This window comes from Oryx dammah, unplaced genomic scaffold, assembly GCF_014754425.2.
Source record: "Oryx dammah isolate SB20612 unplaced genomic scaffold, SCBI_Odam_1.1 HiC_scaffold_29, whole genome shotgun sequence".
In the NCBI taxonomy this organism is placed as follows: domain Eukaryota; kingdom Metazoa; phylum Chordata; class Mammalia; order Artiodactyla; family Bovidae; genus Oryx; species Oryx dammah.
In genome coordinates, this window is record NW_024070213.1 from 80,394,655 (window position 1) to 80,413,110 (window position 18,456).

At 34.6% G+C, this 18,456-nt stretch overlaps 1 protein-coding gene across 2 annotated transcripts in view; it reads right to left on the reverse strand.

Annotated features, from left to right (window-relative positions):
• The window catches only part of ADAMTS20 (ADAM metallopeptidase with thrombospondin type 1 motif 20), a 204,936-nt gene that overhangs the window by 81,800 nt on the left and 104,680 nt on the right, over positions 1-18,456 (reverse strand). For both annotated transcript variants that reach the window (XM_040233797.1, XM_040233796.1), the window contains 9 exons: positions 18,159-18,369; positions 17,856-18,020; positions 16,678-16,842; positions 14,310-14,429; positions 13,616-13,723; positions 12,343-12,507; positions 11,956-12,246; positions 10,968-11,129; positions 9,266-9,442 (listed from right to left, as the gene is read on the reverse strand). In XM_040233797.1, the coding sequence (XP_040089731.1) occupies positions 9,266-9,442; positions 10,968-11,129; positions 11,956-12,246; positions 12,343-12,507; positions 13,616-13,723; positions 14,310-14,429; positions 16,678-16,842; positions 17,856-18,020; positions 18,159-18,369 (1,564 nt within the window). The remainder of the gene's footprint in view (positions 1-9,265; positions 9,443-10,967; positions 11,130-11,955; positions 12,247-12,342; positions 12,508-13,615; positions 13,724-14,309; positions 14,430-16,677; positions 16,843-17,855; positions 18,021-18,158; positions 18,370-18,456) is intronic.

Below are 18,456 nucleotides of genomic sequence, written 5' to 3' on the forward strand. Positions count from 1 at the left end.
TTAAAACTCAACATTCAAAAAATGAAGATCATGGCATCTGGTCCCATCACTTCATGGGAAATGGATGGGGAAACAGTAGAAACAGTGTCAGACTTTATTTTCTGGGGCTCCAAAATCACTGCAGATGGTGACTGCAGCCCTGAAATTAAAAGACGCTTACTCCTTGGAAGAAAGGTTATGACCAACCTAGATAGCATATTGAAAAGCAGAGACATCATTACTTTGCCGACTAAGGTCCGTCTAGTCAAGGCTATGGTTTTGCCTTTGGTCATGTATGGATGTAAGAGTTGGACTGTGAAGAAGGCTGAGGGCCAAAGAATTGATGTTTTTGAAGTGTGGTGTTAGAGAAGACTCTTGAGAGTCCCTTGCACTGCAAGGAGATCCAACCAGTCCATTCTGAAGGAGATCAACCCTGGGATTTCTTTGGAAGGAATGATGCTAAAGCTGAAACTCCAGTACTTTGGTCACCTCATGCGAAGAGTTGACTCATTGGAAAAGACTCTGATGCTGGGAGGGATTGGGGGCTGTAGGGGAAAGGGATGACCGGGGATGAGATGGCTGGATGGCATCACTGACTCGATGGACGTGAGTCTGAGTGAACTCCGGGAGTTGGTGATGGACAGGGAGGCCTGGCGTGCTGCGACTTCTGGGGTCGCAAAGAGTCAGACACCACCGAGCGACTGAAGTGAACTGAACATGAAACTAATACTAAACCAAGTTATAAACCATCAAATGGGTTTTTCAATCTGCAGTTTGTAATCCTAATACTCTTCAATCTTTGACTTATTGCCCCAAATATTTACTCTCTTTAAACCCAAACTTAATTGATCTGATAATTATCAACCATGACTTTTCTCAGCTTTATTATCTTGACAATACTTGACAAGGTTTTCTCTTATACATCTTTTCCTCCCATTTGCGAAGTCCAATAGTTCCATGAATCTGTCCTCTACCGGCTTCATCTACTCCTGTGAGCTGTGAGTCATCTGTAAATATGTGATAATAACTGAATGGTCCCTAAATCATCACCCTAAATTTTTAGAAGAGTCCTGTCCTGGATTTCTGTAGTCTCTCATGTTCTGAATGTTTTCCTGATGAGAAATGCCTATTACAAATCTTCCTAAGACATCATTAGCTTCCCTGGTGGCTCAGAGGTTAAAGCATCTGCCTCCAATGTGGGAGACCCAGGTTCAATCCCTGGGTCGGGAAGATCCCCTGGAGAAGGAAATGGCAATCCACTCCAGTATTCTTGCTTGGAGAATCCCATGGATGGAGAAGCCTAGTAGGTTACAGTCCACGGGGTCACAAAGAGTCGGACACGACTGAGCGACTTCACCTCACCTTAAGACCTCATTGTGATCCTACTCCAAAAAATTCGATGGCATACAAAAAAGAAATTTTTACAGAAATTTCAATTTGTAAAACTCTCAAGTATAATACTCATTGGTCTTCCTTGTTGTTGCCCAACTCATATTTCTAACCTTATTCCTGCCCCTTGTCTCTCACAAACCAACTGACACCAGTCAAATGAAACTACTTTTTTTGGCCTCTGGCTTTGCTGAGCACTATCTCCAATTTGGCACTTCTTTTCCTACTTAAATCCTATCTATCAGGGCTCATGCCTTCTTCAGAAAGTCTTAAATTTCTCCAACTGGATACATAATATTTTCTCACTTTCCATGACATTTATTTCTGTCTTGTTACAGTTATTTGTGTGTGTATTTATTTTTCCCTGAACTGTGAGTCCTTTGAATACAGTATGTCATTCTTATTCATCTCGAGCTTTTTTAGCCCAGTGCCTATTAAGGATGGACTCTCTATAACCTTGAATGGATTGATGGGAGATTTTTTTGGCAGCTCTGTAGCCACCATTCCCTTCACAGTTACTTCCAAAGTCTCTGAGTTTCCCTGAGTCACAACTGCAAAATGTCGAAAGATTGAAAATAGCTCAGAGTGGTCTTAGAGGATCACCTTAGAGCACAGTAACAACTGGTATAGAAGAATTTGTTATGTGATCTACCAAAAACTTTGTAATACTTCATTGAACTATCACAAATACATGAAAATAATATGATATATATATATAATATGATATATATACAAAGCTCATATCACAATAGGACATGATACAGTAATTTCCTACTGGATTTAGGTACATTGGTGAGAAGTACAATCTTAGGCGTGGGGGAGTACAACCAGGAAGCAGATGATAGCGTCTATGAAAACAAATTACATAATTCCAGTCTTTACTGTGTAGCGTATGAGATTTTAGAGATGTTACTGAACCTTTAAGTTTTAAGTGTATCTTAGAGACAAGGTGATACAATGGAGTACCCAAAACATTTTTAATAATTTCTGTTCACATTTGTTTTTACCTAAAAAAGAAAATAAGCTTTACTGTATGGAGTTGTATGTCAGCCTGATATGTCAAGCATATAATACATCAGGTACCCTGGCAGGGACGTCATCACTTGCAACTCACCTTCAGTGCACTCACCACATGTCACACACACCCACTGAGAAAGATGGACGATTATGGTTACACATTTATACATTTGTAACACTCTAACGAGATGAGTGTCATGACACACTGCTGCTGCTCTTTCTTCTGCTTTGGGCCCCAGTGTGCTAAATCACTTCAGTCATGCCAGCTCTATGGACTGCAGCCATAGTGTATTAACTATGTGTAGCCATGTGTAGTCTGCGTGACTCTATGGACTGTTGCCTGTCAGGCTCCTCTGTCCATGGGATTCTCCAGGTGAGAATGCTGGAGTGGGTTGCCACGCCCTTCTCCAGAGTATTACACATTGTATTCAAAGTACCAAATGGGCTCATGAAGATGAAGTAATTACTAACTCTATTACAAAACGAGGCTTGTTCAAAATTTGCTGAATTTTTTCTATGATAATGATAAAAATGTGATAACTGGCACTTAAAAAAAATAGACTCATAATCTCTCTTTAAGGCAAAGGAGACATTTAACACTGGATGAGAAAACACTGCTTTTGGGGACTTCCCTGGTGGTCTGGTGGTTAAGACTCTGAACTCCCAATGCAGAAGATCTGGGTTCAATCCTTGGTCAGGGAACTAGTGCCCACATGCCTCAACCATGAGTTTGCATGCCACAACTAAGGCCTGGTGCAGCAAAAACAATAATAATAATAATAACTGCTTCTTTCAAACCCTTCTTCTAAATGCTTGGAAGTATTTCTAGTGTTATGGGATTTGTTACTATAAATATACCAACTACAAAAACTCTCAATTGTATTTAAAACTTTGAAGCAAAATTTTCTAATATCTTTACATTGTTTCCAAATCTTTCAAAGTTTCACTGAGTTTTAACACTATTTGTTAAAATACAAAGATATAACTCCTTTTAGTATAATAGTTTTCAAGAAGTGAATGACAGAATGGAAAATGGAAAATTTGTCAAATTTTAATACATTTTTTTCAATAACTAGAATATTGGATTTAAATTGAATTACTACTTTATAACAGGAACATTCAGTGGTAATGCTACATGGAGATATGCACTTTTGCAAAGTAATTTTTTCAGCTATGGAAGCTATTGAAATCACATAGTAGAATAAACCAGACTTTTGAACCACTTAACTGTGCTGAACAAAGATTTCAAACTAATGAAAATAACGAAACATTCTACCACTTTTTAAAAATTAGATGACTATAACAATAGCTCACTATTGAAAAAAATAGAGAAAAATTTTGTTATCCATAAAATTAAAAACATATTAAATATTCATCTTATCCTCTTAAATTCTTATTTGTATCTTCTATAAATTATATTTATATGTTAGTTTATGCTTGTAATGTATAGATTATATAATACTATATAAGGGCATATGATCAAACTATTTTACTGAGAAATATACATATAATTAAAAAATTAGAAATTAATTATATAGAAATGTCAAATAGACTTTTTAAAATATTAATGTTTGACTTTGTATAATTATATAGGCACTAAATCTTATTCTCAAGCTACCAAATGTTGATAAAAAATTATAACAAAAAAGAGTATCTAATAAATATGCTAATAATGTCTATATATCTTATATATATAGTTTTATATAGCACATAGATATTGTAGAATACTGAGACTACGTTCTTCTAAACATTTAAAAATCTATTTCCAGAGATCTTAAATATTCTGAAGCACTATGCCTGGAAAAATAGAATTACAATAGAAACATGATTGTCTATTTTTTAATATTAAGAAAAATATATATTACCATTTAATGATATACTTAACTTTAGTTAACTACAAACTATAGTTAACTATGAACTATATAAACTTTTAGTTAACTACAAATGTAATGATAAAGTTAACTTTTTAGTGATTTCAAATTACATTCTAACTTCACTCAATCAAACACACATACAAGTGTCTTCTTTGCATTCTCATCATCAGATTGTCTCCTTCAGTTCTGCCTAGATTGCACATGTCAAACCTGCAAGGCCCACTTGTGCCTCTAAAGCTGTCTTCAAAGCATCACAGCTAGGGCAAACCTATAGTCAGTCCACATCCTCCCTTTTGGTGATTCATGAACTCTATGCATTCACAAAAAAAGAAAAAGATGTTGCAATTACACAAAAACGAAAGTATTCTTCTAGCATAGAGACTTCAACACCACTCATCTCTTGCCAGGTTGTAATGGAATATATCATACTAGTTTAGGCTTTCTAGGAGGAATTGTTGGAATAATAATTATGTTGTCAAGTACAATCCTCATTACAAATTCTCGAATAATTATAGTCTACTAAGCCCCTAATATTATGAGTCTTCACTATTATAAATCACAAGGTTGTTACTGAAAAGAGATAGGAATCCCATTCTGCTTCTGATAATCTATTTAGTACATTCACCACCAAACTGCAAATTCCTTATACACAGAGATTGTGCCCGATTTACTTCTAGTGACTAACACAATGCCTATAACATGTAGGGAATGCTTAGAATTTGGGGGAGTTACTGAATGTACCATAGAACGGTATGGAAATATAACAAATAGAAACATTATTTCAGTAGATTTCCATGATAAATTGGTAATGAAGTAAATTTCCAGCCCTTTGCTATACTTGTGTGTCTTTTCCAAATTTAAGAAAATAACCAATTACTATAGTTTTACTGAACATTCCACTTTACAAAGAATTGACAGCTTCTTGAAACCATTTCCCCACACATTACCTTATTCCCCTGGCTGCTGCTGGACTTAGGAGCCACAGAGGCAGTAACAAGTTCCTTTCCAAGTGCATTCCACCTTGAGTGGGAGCCCAACCCCTCTGCTCAGACCCTCAATGTTCTTTTGTTACACAAAACTGTTAAATTGACAAACTGCAAATTTACTAGGTGTGTGCAGCTACCCCATTTTGTGCAGCTCATTTCTGAAAGTGTTTTTGTCACATTCCATTGTATCTTAATAGAAATTTAGTCATACACACATACACACACACGTATACATATATATGTTTTAACACAATGTTACAGGAGGGTACTATTTTATAAAGAAATGCTTTGGGAAAAGCACTAGGATCAAGACGGTTCAAGTACCAAGCTTTCATCTTTTTAAAAAATATTTTCTCAATTTTAGAAGAAAAAAACAATCTTAAATGAAAAAATTATTCTCTTTACTTCTGTTGGATCATCATTAACTCCAGAAAACAATGGAATGCACATTATTGTCTTACCAAATATGAACTGATTTTATGTACAGAATGAAAACATTCTAGGAAAATAAATCACTTAAATGAGGCCTATGGGGAAATATAGAGAAATTAATATAAATTTATTTAAAGAGCATTTGCTAAAATAGTCTATGTTACATGTAGTGCCCCTCACTTTATCAAAGAAAAATAAAAATTTTACTCACCTTTTAAAGATTATCCTGGGCATGAGTACATCTATTAATTTACTAAGTAAGTTTGTTTATATCATAATTTTTTATTCATTATTTAAAATATATGAATATTAAAATTCCTAGTATTTAAAAATTTATAGCTAAACAATAAATCTTATTTTTAAAAACCAATGTTAGTTTCTAATAGGATTATATAAAAATAACAGTAGCTTATATACATACTCAGTAAAATTATGAAAACATATACTATTCAACAATTAAATGTTTAATAAGAAAAATTAACAATTTGTTATTTTAAAAAACCCTCAAAAGAAAAGAGGTATTCTTTACAATACAGAATCGGTTCAGTGACTTAAAACATTTTAGATATTGGTTCAAGGAATAAAAATACAACGTACATGTGAATTAAGAAAAGCACAAGGCCAACAACATCATTAATAAGCAAGGGTTAAAATACAATCATTTCACATTGACTAGTCACAAAAATGCAGTCATTAACAGATATATGTTAAGATTATTTTTTCTTTAATCATGCTTATAGATTATTACAACACAAAGTTTCCAACATGGAGAAAATTTAAATGTATATTTACAACTTCATTCCTAGCTACATTTAATTATTTAGCACTTGGTATTTTAATTTTACTTTAAAATGAAAAGTGTTTAAGATTTCATGTCATTTATATATGTATACTTATACACACATTTTCTCACTTTTCTAACTTAGTAAATAGGATCTTCTGAAATTAAAGTTATGCATTAAAGAATATTAACCTGATATGTTAATAAGAGGTATTCTGAAATCTGGCTAATACATAGCAACACTGAAAGAGGTAAATTAAAATGTTATAACTGGTTTTAACAATAAAACTTCAGATCAATTAAACCCTTTTAATATAAAAGGCTAATTTAAGGATTAAAATTCTTTATATAATAAGAAATTCAGAAACTTTAATGATATATATTTACTTTATTAAAAGTTAATAAATAAAATTATTGTAATTTTAAAATTATCTTCAATTTATCAAAAATTTTACAGTTCTTTACTAGTGCAAAGACTGAATTAATCAATGAACTCATTTGTGGGATATACATGTAATAAACAATGAAGAATTATATACTTCTGTTTTACTATTTTGTAATTTGAAATTATTGTTTTCTTGGTCACTTGTTTTTGTGAGGTTGACAAAGTTATCTCTGCAAAGGGTCTTTAGTGAACATTCGGGTTTTTCACTTATGACATACCAAAAAATATCATGATACAAATTATTGGAATATAGCATTTGATGCAATCTAACACAATCAAATTTTTGTGAGGTTGTACACTTTAAACTTATACAATATGACTACATATCTCAATAAAGCTGGAGCAAAATTATGTAAATACTATAGTGAATATGTAGAAAAGATTGATAAACCTTAAAATATTTGAAAATATTAAACAAAGGATCACAAAATCTAAAACTGACTCCAAATGAATATTTGCAATTCCAATATGTTATAAATTTAGGTGTGTCAAATTTTTAAAGTTTCATGATGTTTATTAAATAGAACAGGAATCAACAAACTATCCCCAGAAAGACCAAATAGTAAATATCTCAGGCTTTGAGGGTCAGTCTCTATTGTAAAAGAAAGTCTCTGTTGAGTCTAAGAAAGTCTCAAAAGCAGCCGTAGATAATACATAAAAAATGTGTATGCCTGTGTTCCAATAAAAGTTGTTTATAAAAATAGACAATGGGCCAGGTTTGATAATTTGCTGATCTCTGATATAGAAGATCTAATTCAAATCACTTAATTTTAGGAACTTCAATATATAGCACAAAGCAGAAGCCATGAGTAAATGTTGAATGCTTTGTGAATGAATGAATTCATGAATGAATAGGGAAAATAAAACCTTTATGTCTGCTGTCCCAATTGAGGCAAATTCCAAGAAGGCAATCTATGGATTAAGTCTTATTAATGACTAGGCTTATAATTAAACCAATAAAACAAAAGAAAACGTAACAGATATAGTACAGAGAAAGTGAATTTACAACCAAAAACGACTAACCAAAAAAAAAATCTATAGTGACTTCTTACAGGACTTGAAGTCTCTCCAATTAGATTGTAAACTCCATAGGGTAACAAATATGTCTTTATATTATCATGACAGTATAGTCCCTAGGATATAGCAGATGGTCAGTGAACATTTTAAGTACATGTGAATGTTTTCCATAGCAAAATGCTTTTGTTAGTTCCCCAAAAGTTATGGCTCTCTAATTCTAATGCAGCAATTTAAGATCTTCCCATAAAGTTAAAATGCTCTGCTGTTTTGTATCAGTCATAGTGACTAAAAAGACGAATTTAGTCTGAATTAGAACTTGACCTATTCTTCAAATGGCATGAATTGAAACAGGTTTACATTTCACTGTAAAACTTTGACCTGGGTGAAGCAAAACAAGTGCATACATCAGGTTCAGGTATAAAATCAGAGTTAATTATTTTCCAAATAAAGAACTGTTTAACTTTATAATCTTAATTATAAATAGATTATAGGCTCCAATCATTTTATCACCAGAAAGAAGTGTACTTGGTTGTTTGTATTTAAAATATCAAAATTGATCATAATGCTAGTTTCAATGTATCTATATATTAATTATTCTTCAAAGCCTGGGTAGTTGAAAAATACTAGAAGAAATTAATAATTCATGGCTATTTATGAATTTTTGTCTATGGCTTCAAAAAATTAAAAATTAAAACAGCCCAAAACACAGTAACTCCACACAGTGGAAGATATGAACATTCATATAAATTACTATATAAATCATACTTTTTCATGATGTATGTAACAAATTGTAAACATTTAATTTACTTTGTGTAAGTAAATTTCTCTTTTTTAATACAATATTTTCACATTTCCAAACAAACTATTAAAGTTTAACAATGATAAAAATGTTATTTGCTTTTAGATCAGTTACTGGACATTGACAGACAAAAGCCACAAATAGTTATACACTCAAACAAGACACAGCCTTAACCTGCCATTGTTACAAGCACAATGTTAACATTATGTACAAATGTAAATAGTAAAACATTTTCAATTAATTTGTGGCAAGCCAAAAGGGTACTGGAGAAAAACACTTCCATTAGATTAGTGCTATGGTTCAAAATTCACTTATAAAAATTAAATACATGTAAAACTATTATATATATGTATATATTACAGTACTTGAATGAATTCTCTTTCAAACTGTCAAATTTAATGACATAAGCCTCGAGGGCCAATGGTCTGCTTTAAAAAAATATTGGAAGATAAAATGTGTGCATCACAATTTATAAAGAGAGAAAATTAAAGAAAAAGGGACAGAATAAAACAAAACAGAAGGATAAAAATAAGAGTACTATCGTACCGATTTCCATGGTCCCCGATGCCATGATACGTCATCAGGGCAAGCATGTATATGACACTGTGCCACGCTAGGTGGCTTGTTCAACATTTCACAGTTTTGCTCTTGTGACAGTTGGCCATTGGGAAACTGGCATATTACAAATCTTGATTTTATTCCTCCTCCACACGTTTGTGTACACTAAAAATAAGAAGGAAGATAAAAACTATGTGGCTTCAAAAAGAATATTATGTTGGTTTATTCAGTGGAGTACATAATCAGAACTGCTAAAGCTTAAAGTTTATCCTTTCTTCATAACCCTCAACATTTCTTCAAAAATAAATCAAAGTTTTGGTTCCATCCTTTTTTTTTTAAAGACAAAATTTTGAAAATTAGTACTGTAATAGGTAATAACTACATAATGTATATGGTACCCTATCAAAAGATACACAGTCATGTATCCATGAAGGGAAATCTAAATTTACAAAGATAAAAAGATGTTGAGTATATCTATTACATGAGAACAGCAGGTGGCAAAGCAGCATGTATAATTAATGAAGCTACTTCTGAAACCCACACAGAACTAAAGTCTGGCAGGAAATTATCAAATATTAAAAGTTCGTATCTTTTCACAATTTTTCAAATTATTTGAATTTTCACAAGAATTAACTCACAACTGAAAAAGTTACTTTCATTTTAGAAAATTGTAAAAGTATATTTTAAAGACATACTTTATATTTATTAGCACCTGATCAGAAGTGTATCTTTAAACAATGATTTCCAAATTCCCTATGGAGAGAAAATAGGTACTGAAAATCATTAAACAGGGGACTTCCCTGGTGGTGCAGTGGATAGGAAACCTGCTACCAATATAGGTAGCAGGTTTGATCCCTGGTCCGGGAAGATTCCACATACTGCAGAGCAACTAAGCCTGTGCGTCACAACCACTGAGCTTGCGTATTGCCAATTACTGAAGCTCATGCGCCTAGAGCCTGTGCTCTGCAACAAGAGAAGCCACTGCAATGAGGAGTCCGAGCATTGCAATAAAGAGGAACCCCAGTTTGCTGCAACTAAGGAAAGCCTGAGCGTAGCAACAGAGACCCAGTGCAATCAAAAATAAATTAATTTATTAAAAAAAAATCATTAAACACAAATGTTTGACTAATTAAATTAGGTGGCTTATTTTATTTATCCAAAGCCAATGTAAGTCTTTCTTCTTTCTCATGCATAATATAGGTGGAATTAGTATTCATTACAACCATTTAAAAAATTATCCTCATATCCCAGTACCTAAAAGAAGGTCAGGACATGAAGAAAGTGCTAAATAATTGATAGCTATTCATTTTAGATTCGTAAAATGAATGGTTCCATAATAGGATATTAACATGGCCTACATATCACTCTATTTTTCTGTCTTTATATCAATTAATTTTCTAAGAAATTAAGATAATAATATACTAGTTTTAGAGAGGTATTAGGAAGTTACCTACTGGCTAGCACATAGCATTCTGTCAAAAATCTGGAGTATATATTTCCTATCATAAATGAGTGATTTATACCATGATACAATGTTTATTAAAAGATTATAGTTTTAGTGACTCAATTTTTTAAAAATCTGTCTAGTATAGTGAAGTAAGATTATTCAACAGTAAGGGTATGAAGTGCTTAACTTTTGGTCTTAGGGGATGTCATAATTTCCACAAGTTTAGGAGAGAGTAGGACTTACTTCTCCCCAGCTTCCGTAGTTCCACTGTGGACAAGGTCCTGAATCACAGTGCTTTGACTCTGGGGGTTTGGACGCTGCATCACAGTAACTGGCACTTTGTCCATTTTCATCCTGGCAGACCACAACTCTACGTTGAACACCTCCAGCACAACTGCTAGAGCACTGGAAAGGATGAAACACAGGAACACACAAACTGAAGATTCCATGTCACAAAATTATATTATAAAACACTAAAATAAAAGAAAACCGAAGATTCCATGTCACAAAATTACATTATAAAACACTAAAATAAAAGAAAAACAGCTCTTTGACTCAACTTCAAGCTCGCCAAATTACCGCCCCCACTTTGGAATCATAATTTGAATAAAGAATATCTGTCAAAAAAACCTATGGTTTCATTAAAATTTATTGATAGGAAGGTAAATCTTTAAAGTTTGCAATAAAAAAATCACCCTTGTCCTAGGCATTAAGTAAAAAGGAATTCAAGTTTTCAGGTCTCACTAGGAAGGAAAAAAAAAAAAAGATAATGTTAAGTTTCCCAACTTTCACATTGTTTTTCTTTATTTGGTATCATTAATCTCATAAAAAATACAAACCACAATTGTACCTTTTGTACAAAGTAATCATGGTTTTACACCAGCTTACTGTACTGTTATCATAGTTAATTTCTGGGTTTGATTTTTTTCTTCATAGACATTGGTAATCTTAACACTTAAAAGATTTCATTTTTACTATAATGGACTCTAAGATTTTTTTCAAATGGATTCCTCCGTAATCATAATATCACATTAGGGTATAATTCAATTAGAACGCTATAGAGATTTGCAATCTGCATCAAAAATTGCTTAATCTTTTTAAGATTTAAATTACTTATCTTCAGAAATAATTAGCATTAAAAGCATCTGATGTCATTATGTACATTTCTGTTAAAAGGCCATATAACGTAACAAAATTACAGAATTAGTATAACTCAATAAAGAGGGCTTACTGATCCCCATGGTCCTGTTCTCCACTGGTTTTCTCTGATTGATGGATGGACCCCCTGATTTTGATTATCTTCTGGTTTGTGAGTTAATGGAAAATTCCTGCCTGGAAAATGGCTTGGCTGCTCAGAGGAACTCGGAAAGTGGCTGTACGTGGGAGGGCAGGCTGCCAGATTACATTCTTGTTCTATCACAGGGCGGACTTCAGGGTCACAGTAATTCTCATTAACTGGCTGATGATAGTTGATGCATAAAGCTTGTCGAGTCATTTTTCCACGGCCACAGGAAGCTGAACACTGATCACAAATTTAGCCAATAAACTGCATTACCTCAAGGTTCAAATATTATATTTAAATTTCTCATTTCACTTTTTTTGCAAAAAAAGTACTTACAGGTGACCAATTCCCTGTTTGCCACTCTCCACAAGGGCTAAAACAGACAGCTATTTCAGCCGGTCGGGGTAAGTGGGCACAAAATGATTCATCTGCTATTCCATCAAGAGCATCACGACAACTTACATAGCGGGCTTGATTTCCTCTTCCACAAGACACGGAGCACTGAAAAATTGAATCATACCAGAGCATTATACAGGACACTCCTACATCCCTCACACTTGGTGTTCAAATTTCTAAACCTCAAGATTCTTGAAAAAACTTAATTTATAAATATTATCACCTGGCATCATTTCTGAGTCAAAGACAGGGCAGTGAATATTCCAATGAGTTTAAAAAATAAACTTCGGCTCCCTCCCTCTCTCCCTTCCTCCTCTCCCCACTCTCCCGCTCTCTCTGTTTCTGTATCTCTCTCTCCCTTCCTCTCTCCTTCCTTTCCTCCTCTCTCTCACTCCTTCTCTTCCTCCCTCCCTCCCTCTGTCTCTGTCCGTCTGTCTCTTTCTCTCTTTCCCCACCTCCCTCTCTCCCTCCATCTCTCCCCTCAACCTAAAAAAATAAAAAAATTAAAAAAAAATTAAAAAAATAAAAAATAAACTTCACAAATCAGATGCTTGTGATAATAAAACAAAACACTCAACTTTTCAGAATAGTGATTAGCTATTTGTCAAAATTAAAGAAAAGATTATAGATAAGAGAATCTTAAGATAACATTTAAGACAACTCTGAAAGACCTAGGTAATAGAGAAGATAGGATCTCATAATTAAAATATTCAGAGAATATATGAAACTTAAAAATATATCTTTCATATAAGACTAAAGCAAGTGTATATTCCAAATCTAATAAAAGTCTAATATCACATCTGCTTCTCATAACAACCTATGACATAAATATTATCATCCTCATTTGGTAGGATTAGAAAACAGACCTAGAATACTTAAATTCTTTTTTATTTATTTATTTTTAAAATTTATTTATTTATTTTTAATTTTTACTTTACAATTCTGTATTGGTTTTGGCATAGATTGACATGAATCCACCACAGGTGTATATGCCTCATGTTTGGAATACTTAAATTCTTGCCCGCAGAAACAGAGCTCTTGAAAGACAGAACAGGATTTAGTCATTAAATTACCTAATTCTAAACCCTATGCTCTTCTGACACCATCTCCATCAAAATACCTGAGAATGAATGCATATATTAATTTGGCAAATCTGGAGCAACTGAAAGCCTCCATAGTAGAAATACTGTCTCTCTTAAAGAAATTCACTTACTGGGGTCCAAGAACCATATCGCCATTGTGTTATCTTTCTCATGGGAACAGCTGGCAAGGAAGTGGCCCCAATTTTAGGGATAACTGGGCAAGGTGTAACAATACAATTCTGTTTGAAAGAAAAATGGACCTCATGAAACATTAATGAATTAACCACTATGATTGATACTAAATCCTATACTTCATTTCTCCTTTCAATTATATAAGTCAAGAACAGCTGCATAGTAAACTACAAATAAGCGATGTAAAGGTTTTTATTTTCCAAAAGTACAAAGTACTATCAAGGGCTAGAAGTGGATAGTATGACTCTGAAGGTTAAAGTTTGGATCATTCTGCCTGATGATTTAAAAAGAAAAGAGTAATAATCTTCCAAAAATATCACTAAGCTGAAACCTTCTGAATGAACACAGATCACTACCTTAAGCCACACTTGAGAAGTTCATTATGCTCATAATAAGGCATCATCCTTCTATAGTTCAAAGGATGGAAACATAAGTTAAATGAGTGATCCAATATCAGATAAAGAGTAAAAACAAATCCATCAATAAAGCTGGCAAAACCAAGAACAATAAACTCTCTATTTTTAAGGCATATATGTTTAAGTGGAAAAATATATATGGAAATAATTTTAACACATCAATAATCTTCCTGTATCAAACATTTCTGTTTATAATCCATGGAGAGGTGTCGTTTACCTGCCTTTCACTTGGGCGACTAGCTCCATGGCACAGTCTGTCATCTAGCACTGTGCTAAATAGCTCATTGACACACTTCACAGCACGCATCTGGTACCCCTGTCCACACGTGGCTGTGCACTGGAAAAATATAAGCAGATACGAAACACTATTGCTCAGACATTACATAAACTTAATTTTCTTAACATGTACACAGTTAAGAATCTATTTTCAGTAGATATTTTTATTAGTCCTTTATTCCAGATTCTAGACTTAAAATGAAGAAATTTAATCAACATATATCTTTATTCAAATTTATATAGATACTAATAAAATAAGCAATGCCAAAGAATGCTCAAACTGCCACACAATTGCACTCATCTCACACGCTAGTAATGTAATGCTCAAAATTCTCCAAGCCAGGCTTCAGCAATATGTGAACCGTAAACTTCCAAGCTGGTTTTAGAAAAGGCAGAGAACCAGAGATCAAATTGCCAACACCCGCTGGATCATGGAAAAAGCAAGAGAGTTCCAGAAAAACATCTATTTCTGCTTTATTGACTATGCCAAAGCCTTTGACTGTGTGGATCACAATAAACTGTAGAAAATTCTGAAAGAGATGGGCATACCAGACCACCTGACCTGCCTCCTGAGAAATCTGCATGCAGGTCAGGAAGTAACAGTTAGAACTGGACAACAAACTGGTTCCAAATAGGAAAAGGAGAATGTCAAGGCTGTATATTGTTACCCTGCTTATTTAACTTATATTCAGAGTACATCATGAGAAATGCTGGGCTGGAGAAAGCACAAGCTGGAATCAAGATTGCCGGGAGAAATATCAATAACCTGAGATATGCAGATGACACCTCCCTTATAGCAGAAAGTGAAGAACTAAAGAATCTCTTGATGAAAGTGAAAGAGGAGAGTGAAAACGTTGGCTTAAAATTCAACATTCAGAAAACTAAGATCATGGCATCTGGTCCCATCACTTCATGGCAAATAGATGGGGAAACAGTGGAAATAGTGACAGACTTCATTTTGGGGGGCTCCAAAATCACTGTAGATGGTGACTGCATCCATGAAATTAAGACGCTTACTCTTTAGAAGGAAAGTTATGACCAATCTAGACAGCATATTAGAAAGCAGAGACACTATTTTGCCAACAAAGGTCTGTCTATTCAAGGCTATGGCTTTTCCAGTTGTCATGTATGGCTGTGAGAGTTGGACTATAAAGAAAGCTGAGCACCGAAGAATTGATGCTTTTGAACTGTGGTATTGTAGAAGACTCTTGAGAGTCCCTTGGACTGCAAGGCGATCCAACCAGTCCATCCTAAAGGAAGTCAGTGTTCATTGGAAGGACTGATACTGAAGCTGAAACTCCAATACTTTGGCCATCTGATGCGAAGAGCTGACTCATCTGAAAAGACCCTGATGCTGAGAAAGATTGAGGGCAGGAGGAAAAGGGAAAGACAGAGGATGAGATGGTTGGATGTCATCGCCGACTCAATGGACATGAGTTTGGGTAAACTCCAGGAGGTGGTGATGGACAAGGAGGTGTGCTGCGGTCCATGGGGTCGCAAAGTGTTGGATACGACTGAGCGACTGAACTGAACGGAACTGAAAATAGTGAAATTGAAATGGCAATTATTATTGTATCTTTAAAAAGTTATCATGTAAAACTATCAATAGAAGCTTCATATTTTGGTGGCAGAATCAATACAGTTTAGGCAAACTAAATACTTTTCAAAATTGACTGGTATATGCATGCCACTTAATATACTAAGTCAATTTTGAAGAGATAAAGAAAGAAAAGAACAGGACAGAGTTAAAGGGCAGATGAGAGCAGGTTTCCTGGCAAGTGTAGCAATCTACACAGAATACTAAACTGCCCACAACTCATCCATCAGATTATCTCCTAACCATCTGTTTGGCAAAACTTCCCAACAAGGCCTACTCTAAATACAGTAGAGAGAATAATTTAGGCACCAAACATGAAAATGCATAGTTTACATAAAGTTGATGAAAGCATAAATTGTTTATTGAAGTACAGTTGATTAACAATGCTATGTTAATTTCTGGCGATTCAGTTATTCATAGATATATTCTTTTTTGTATTCTTTTCTATTATGGTTTATGGCAGGATACTGAATACCGAAATTTATAGTATTGTGGTTAACAAAAGAGTTAAAAGTCAAAGCTAGAATATTTACCACAGCAAAATTAGCAGTACTGAAAAAATTGTACAGGTACAGATTTACATTTCAGGAATCTTTCTCTAAGAGCCACCCCAAAATTAGATGCAGCCACTAAAAGACTGAATATACAATAATTCTGTGCTATTCTGTAATGATGGATTAGAGCAGAAATCCATATACTGTCATATACTCACAGAACCCCAAGGTCCTACTTGCCAGGAAGTACATGCACGAAGCTCACAGGGTCTCTGAGACTCAGGCTTGGTGCTGGGGTCACAGAAGCCGTCACTCAAGTGATCTTCATCCAGTTGACACCACACCTGCCGCTGCTTTGTTCCTTTTCCACAGGTAACCAGACACTGGAAAAATACAACTGACCATTACTTTCAGTATTAGTCAACACAAATACCCAAAAAAATGCAATGATCAATTTGTATATTCAAATATACAAAAGCGGAGAAGGCAATGGCACCCCACTCCAGTACTCTTGCCTGGAAAATCCCATGGACAGAGGAGCCTGGTAGGCTGCAGTCCATGGGGTAGCTAAGAGTCGGACACGACTGAACAACTTCATTTTCACTTTTCACTTTCATGTATTGGAGAAGGAAATGGCAACCCACTCCAGTGTTCTTGCCTGGAAAATCCCAGGGATGGCGGAGCCTGGTGGGCTGCCATCTATGAGGTCGCACAGAGTCGGACACGACTGAAGCGACTTAGCAGCAGTAGCAGCAGCAATACAATTAAAGACCATCCTTAAAGACATTTTCCCTCCATGCCTCAGAAAAACCAGAGATATTCCTGGGGTAAAATCCGCAACTCCAAACTTCTGCTGCCCAAATCCCAGTGCAACATCTATTTGTTCCAGAAATAAAGGTACAAAACTGACTTAGAACAAGTATGTATCTCAGCCTACTGTGTACACCATGAAAATGTACTTATTCACTCAGTCGTGTCTGACTCTTTGTGATCCCATGGACTGTAGCCTGCCAGGCTCCTCTGTCCATGGGATTCTCTAGGCAAGAATACTGGAGTGGGCCACCATGCCCTTCTCCAGGGGATCTTCCCAACCCAGGGATCAACCCCAAGTCTCCCAAATTGCAGGTGGATTCTTTACCAGCTGAGCCACCAGGGAAGCCCCCAGGAAAGCCCACTATGAAAATGGTTATAGATTAAACACCAATTATGTCATTGTTGGCCAGACAGTGTAAATAGCTTAAGGACAAACCATTTTTTAACTTTACTACCTTGATAATACAATTATTTACTAAATGATAAAGCAAACTGAAATATTTTTTGAATTACATAGCCTTCCACTACAAAGATCTCCTTTACAATGTTATAATAGTTCTAAGCCTCAAGTGCTTAATGTTACCTCACTCCACTCATTAGTGGCCCAACTGGGACAGGAAAATTCATTGCAATTCTCTGTTGTCACTCGGGGAAGTTCCTGGCATTCTCTGTCAGCAAGACGGTGGCCAAAGTTATTTATACAGTAAGATTCTCGAGACCTCTCCCCTCCTCCACAACTCCTGGAACACTGATTAAAAAAAGAAAAGTGGTGAAAAATGGACGCAAAATAAAAATTTTAACAAAACATGACTCTGAAGTGACAAATATTTAATTTGATGTAAAATAAAGGAGCAACTTTTCTTAAGCTATTCTTTTTTCTTTGTACCTGAGACCATTCTAAATAATGCCACCTTGTTAAGACACAGTCACCATGGCAGGGTTCTCGGGTTGGAGGTTTAAGTTGGTCACTGCAGTAGTGGTCATCTACTGGAACAGTCTGTCCTTTATGAATGGAATACTTCATGCAATGGACGTCCAATGACTTGTATCCTTGACCACAAAGGGTTGAACATTCACTTTTGCCAATGATGTGCCACCTACAAAAATGATGTTATTATGCTTAGGAGGTATGCTGATGAACACAATTTAAAACATGGATTCAGAAAAATTCACACATATTATTC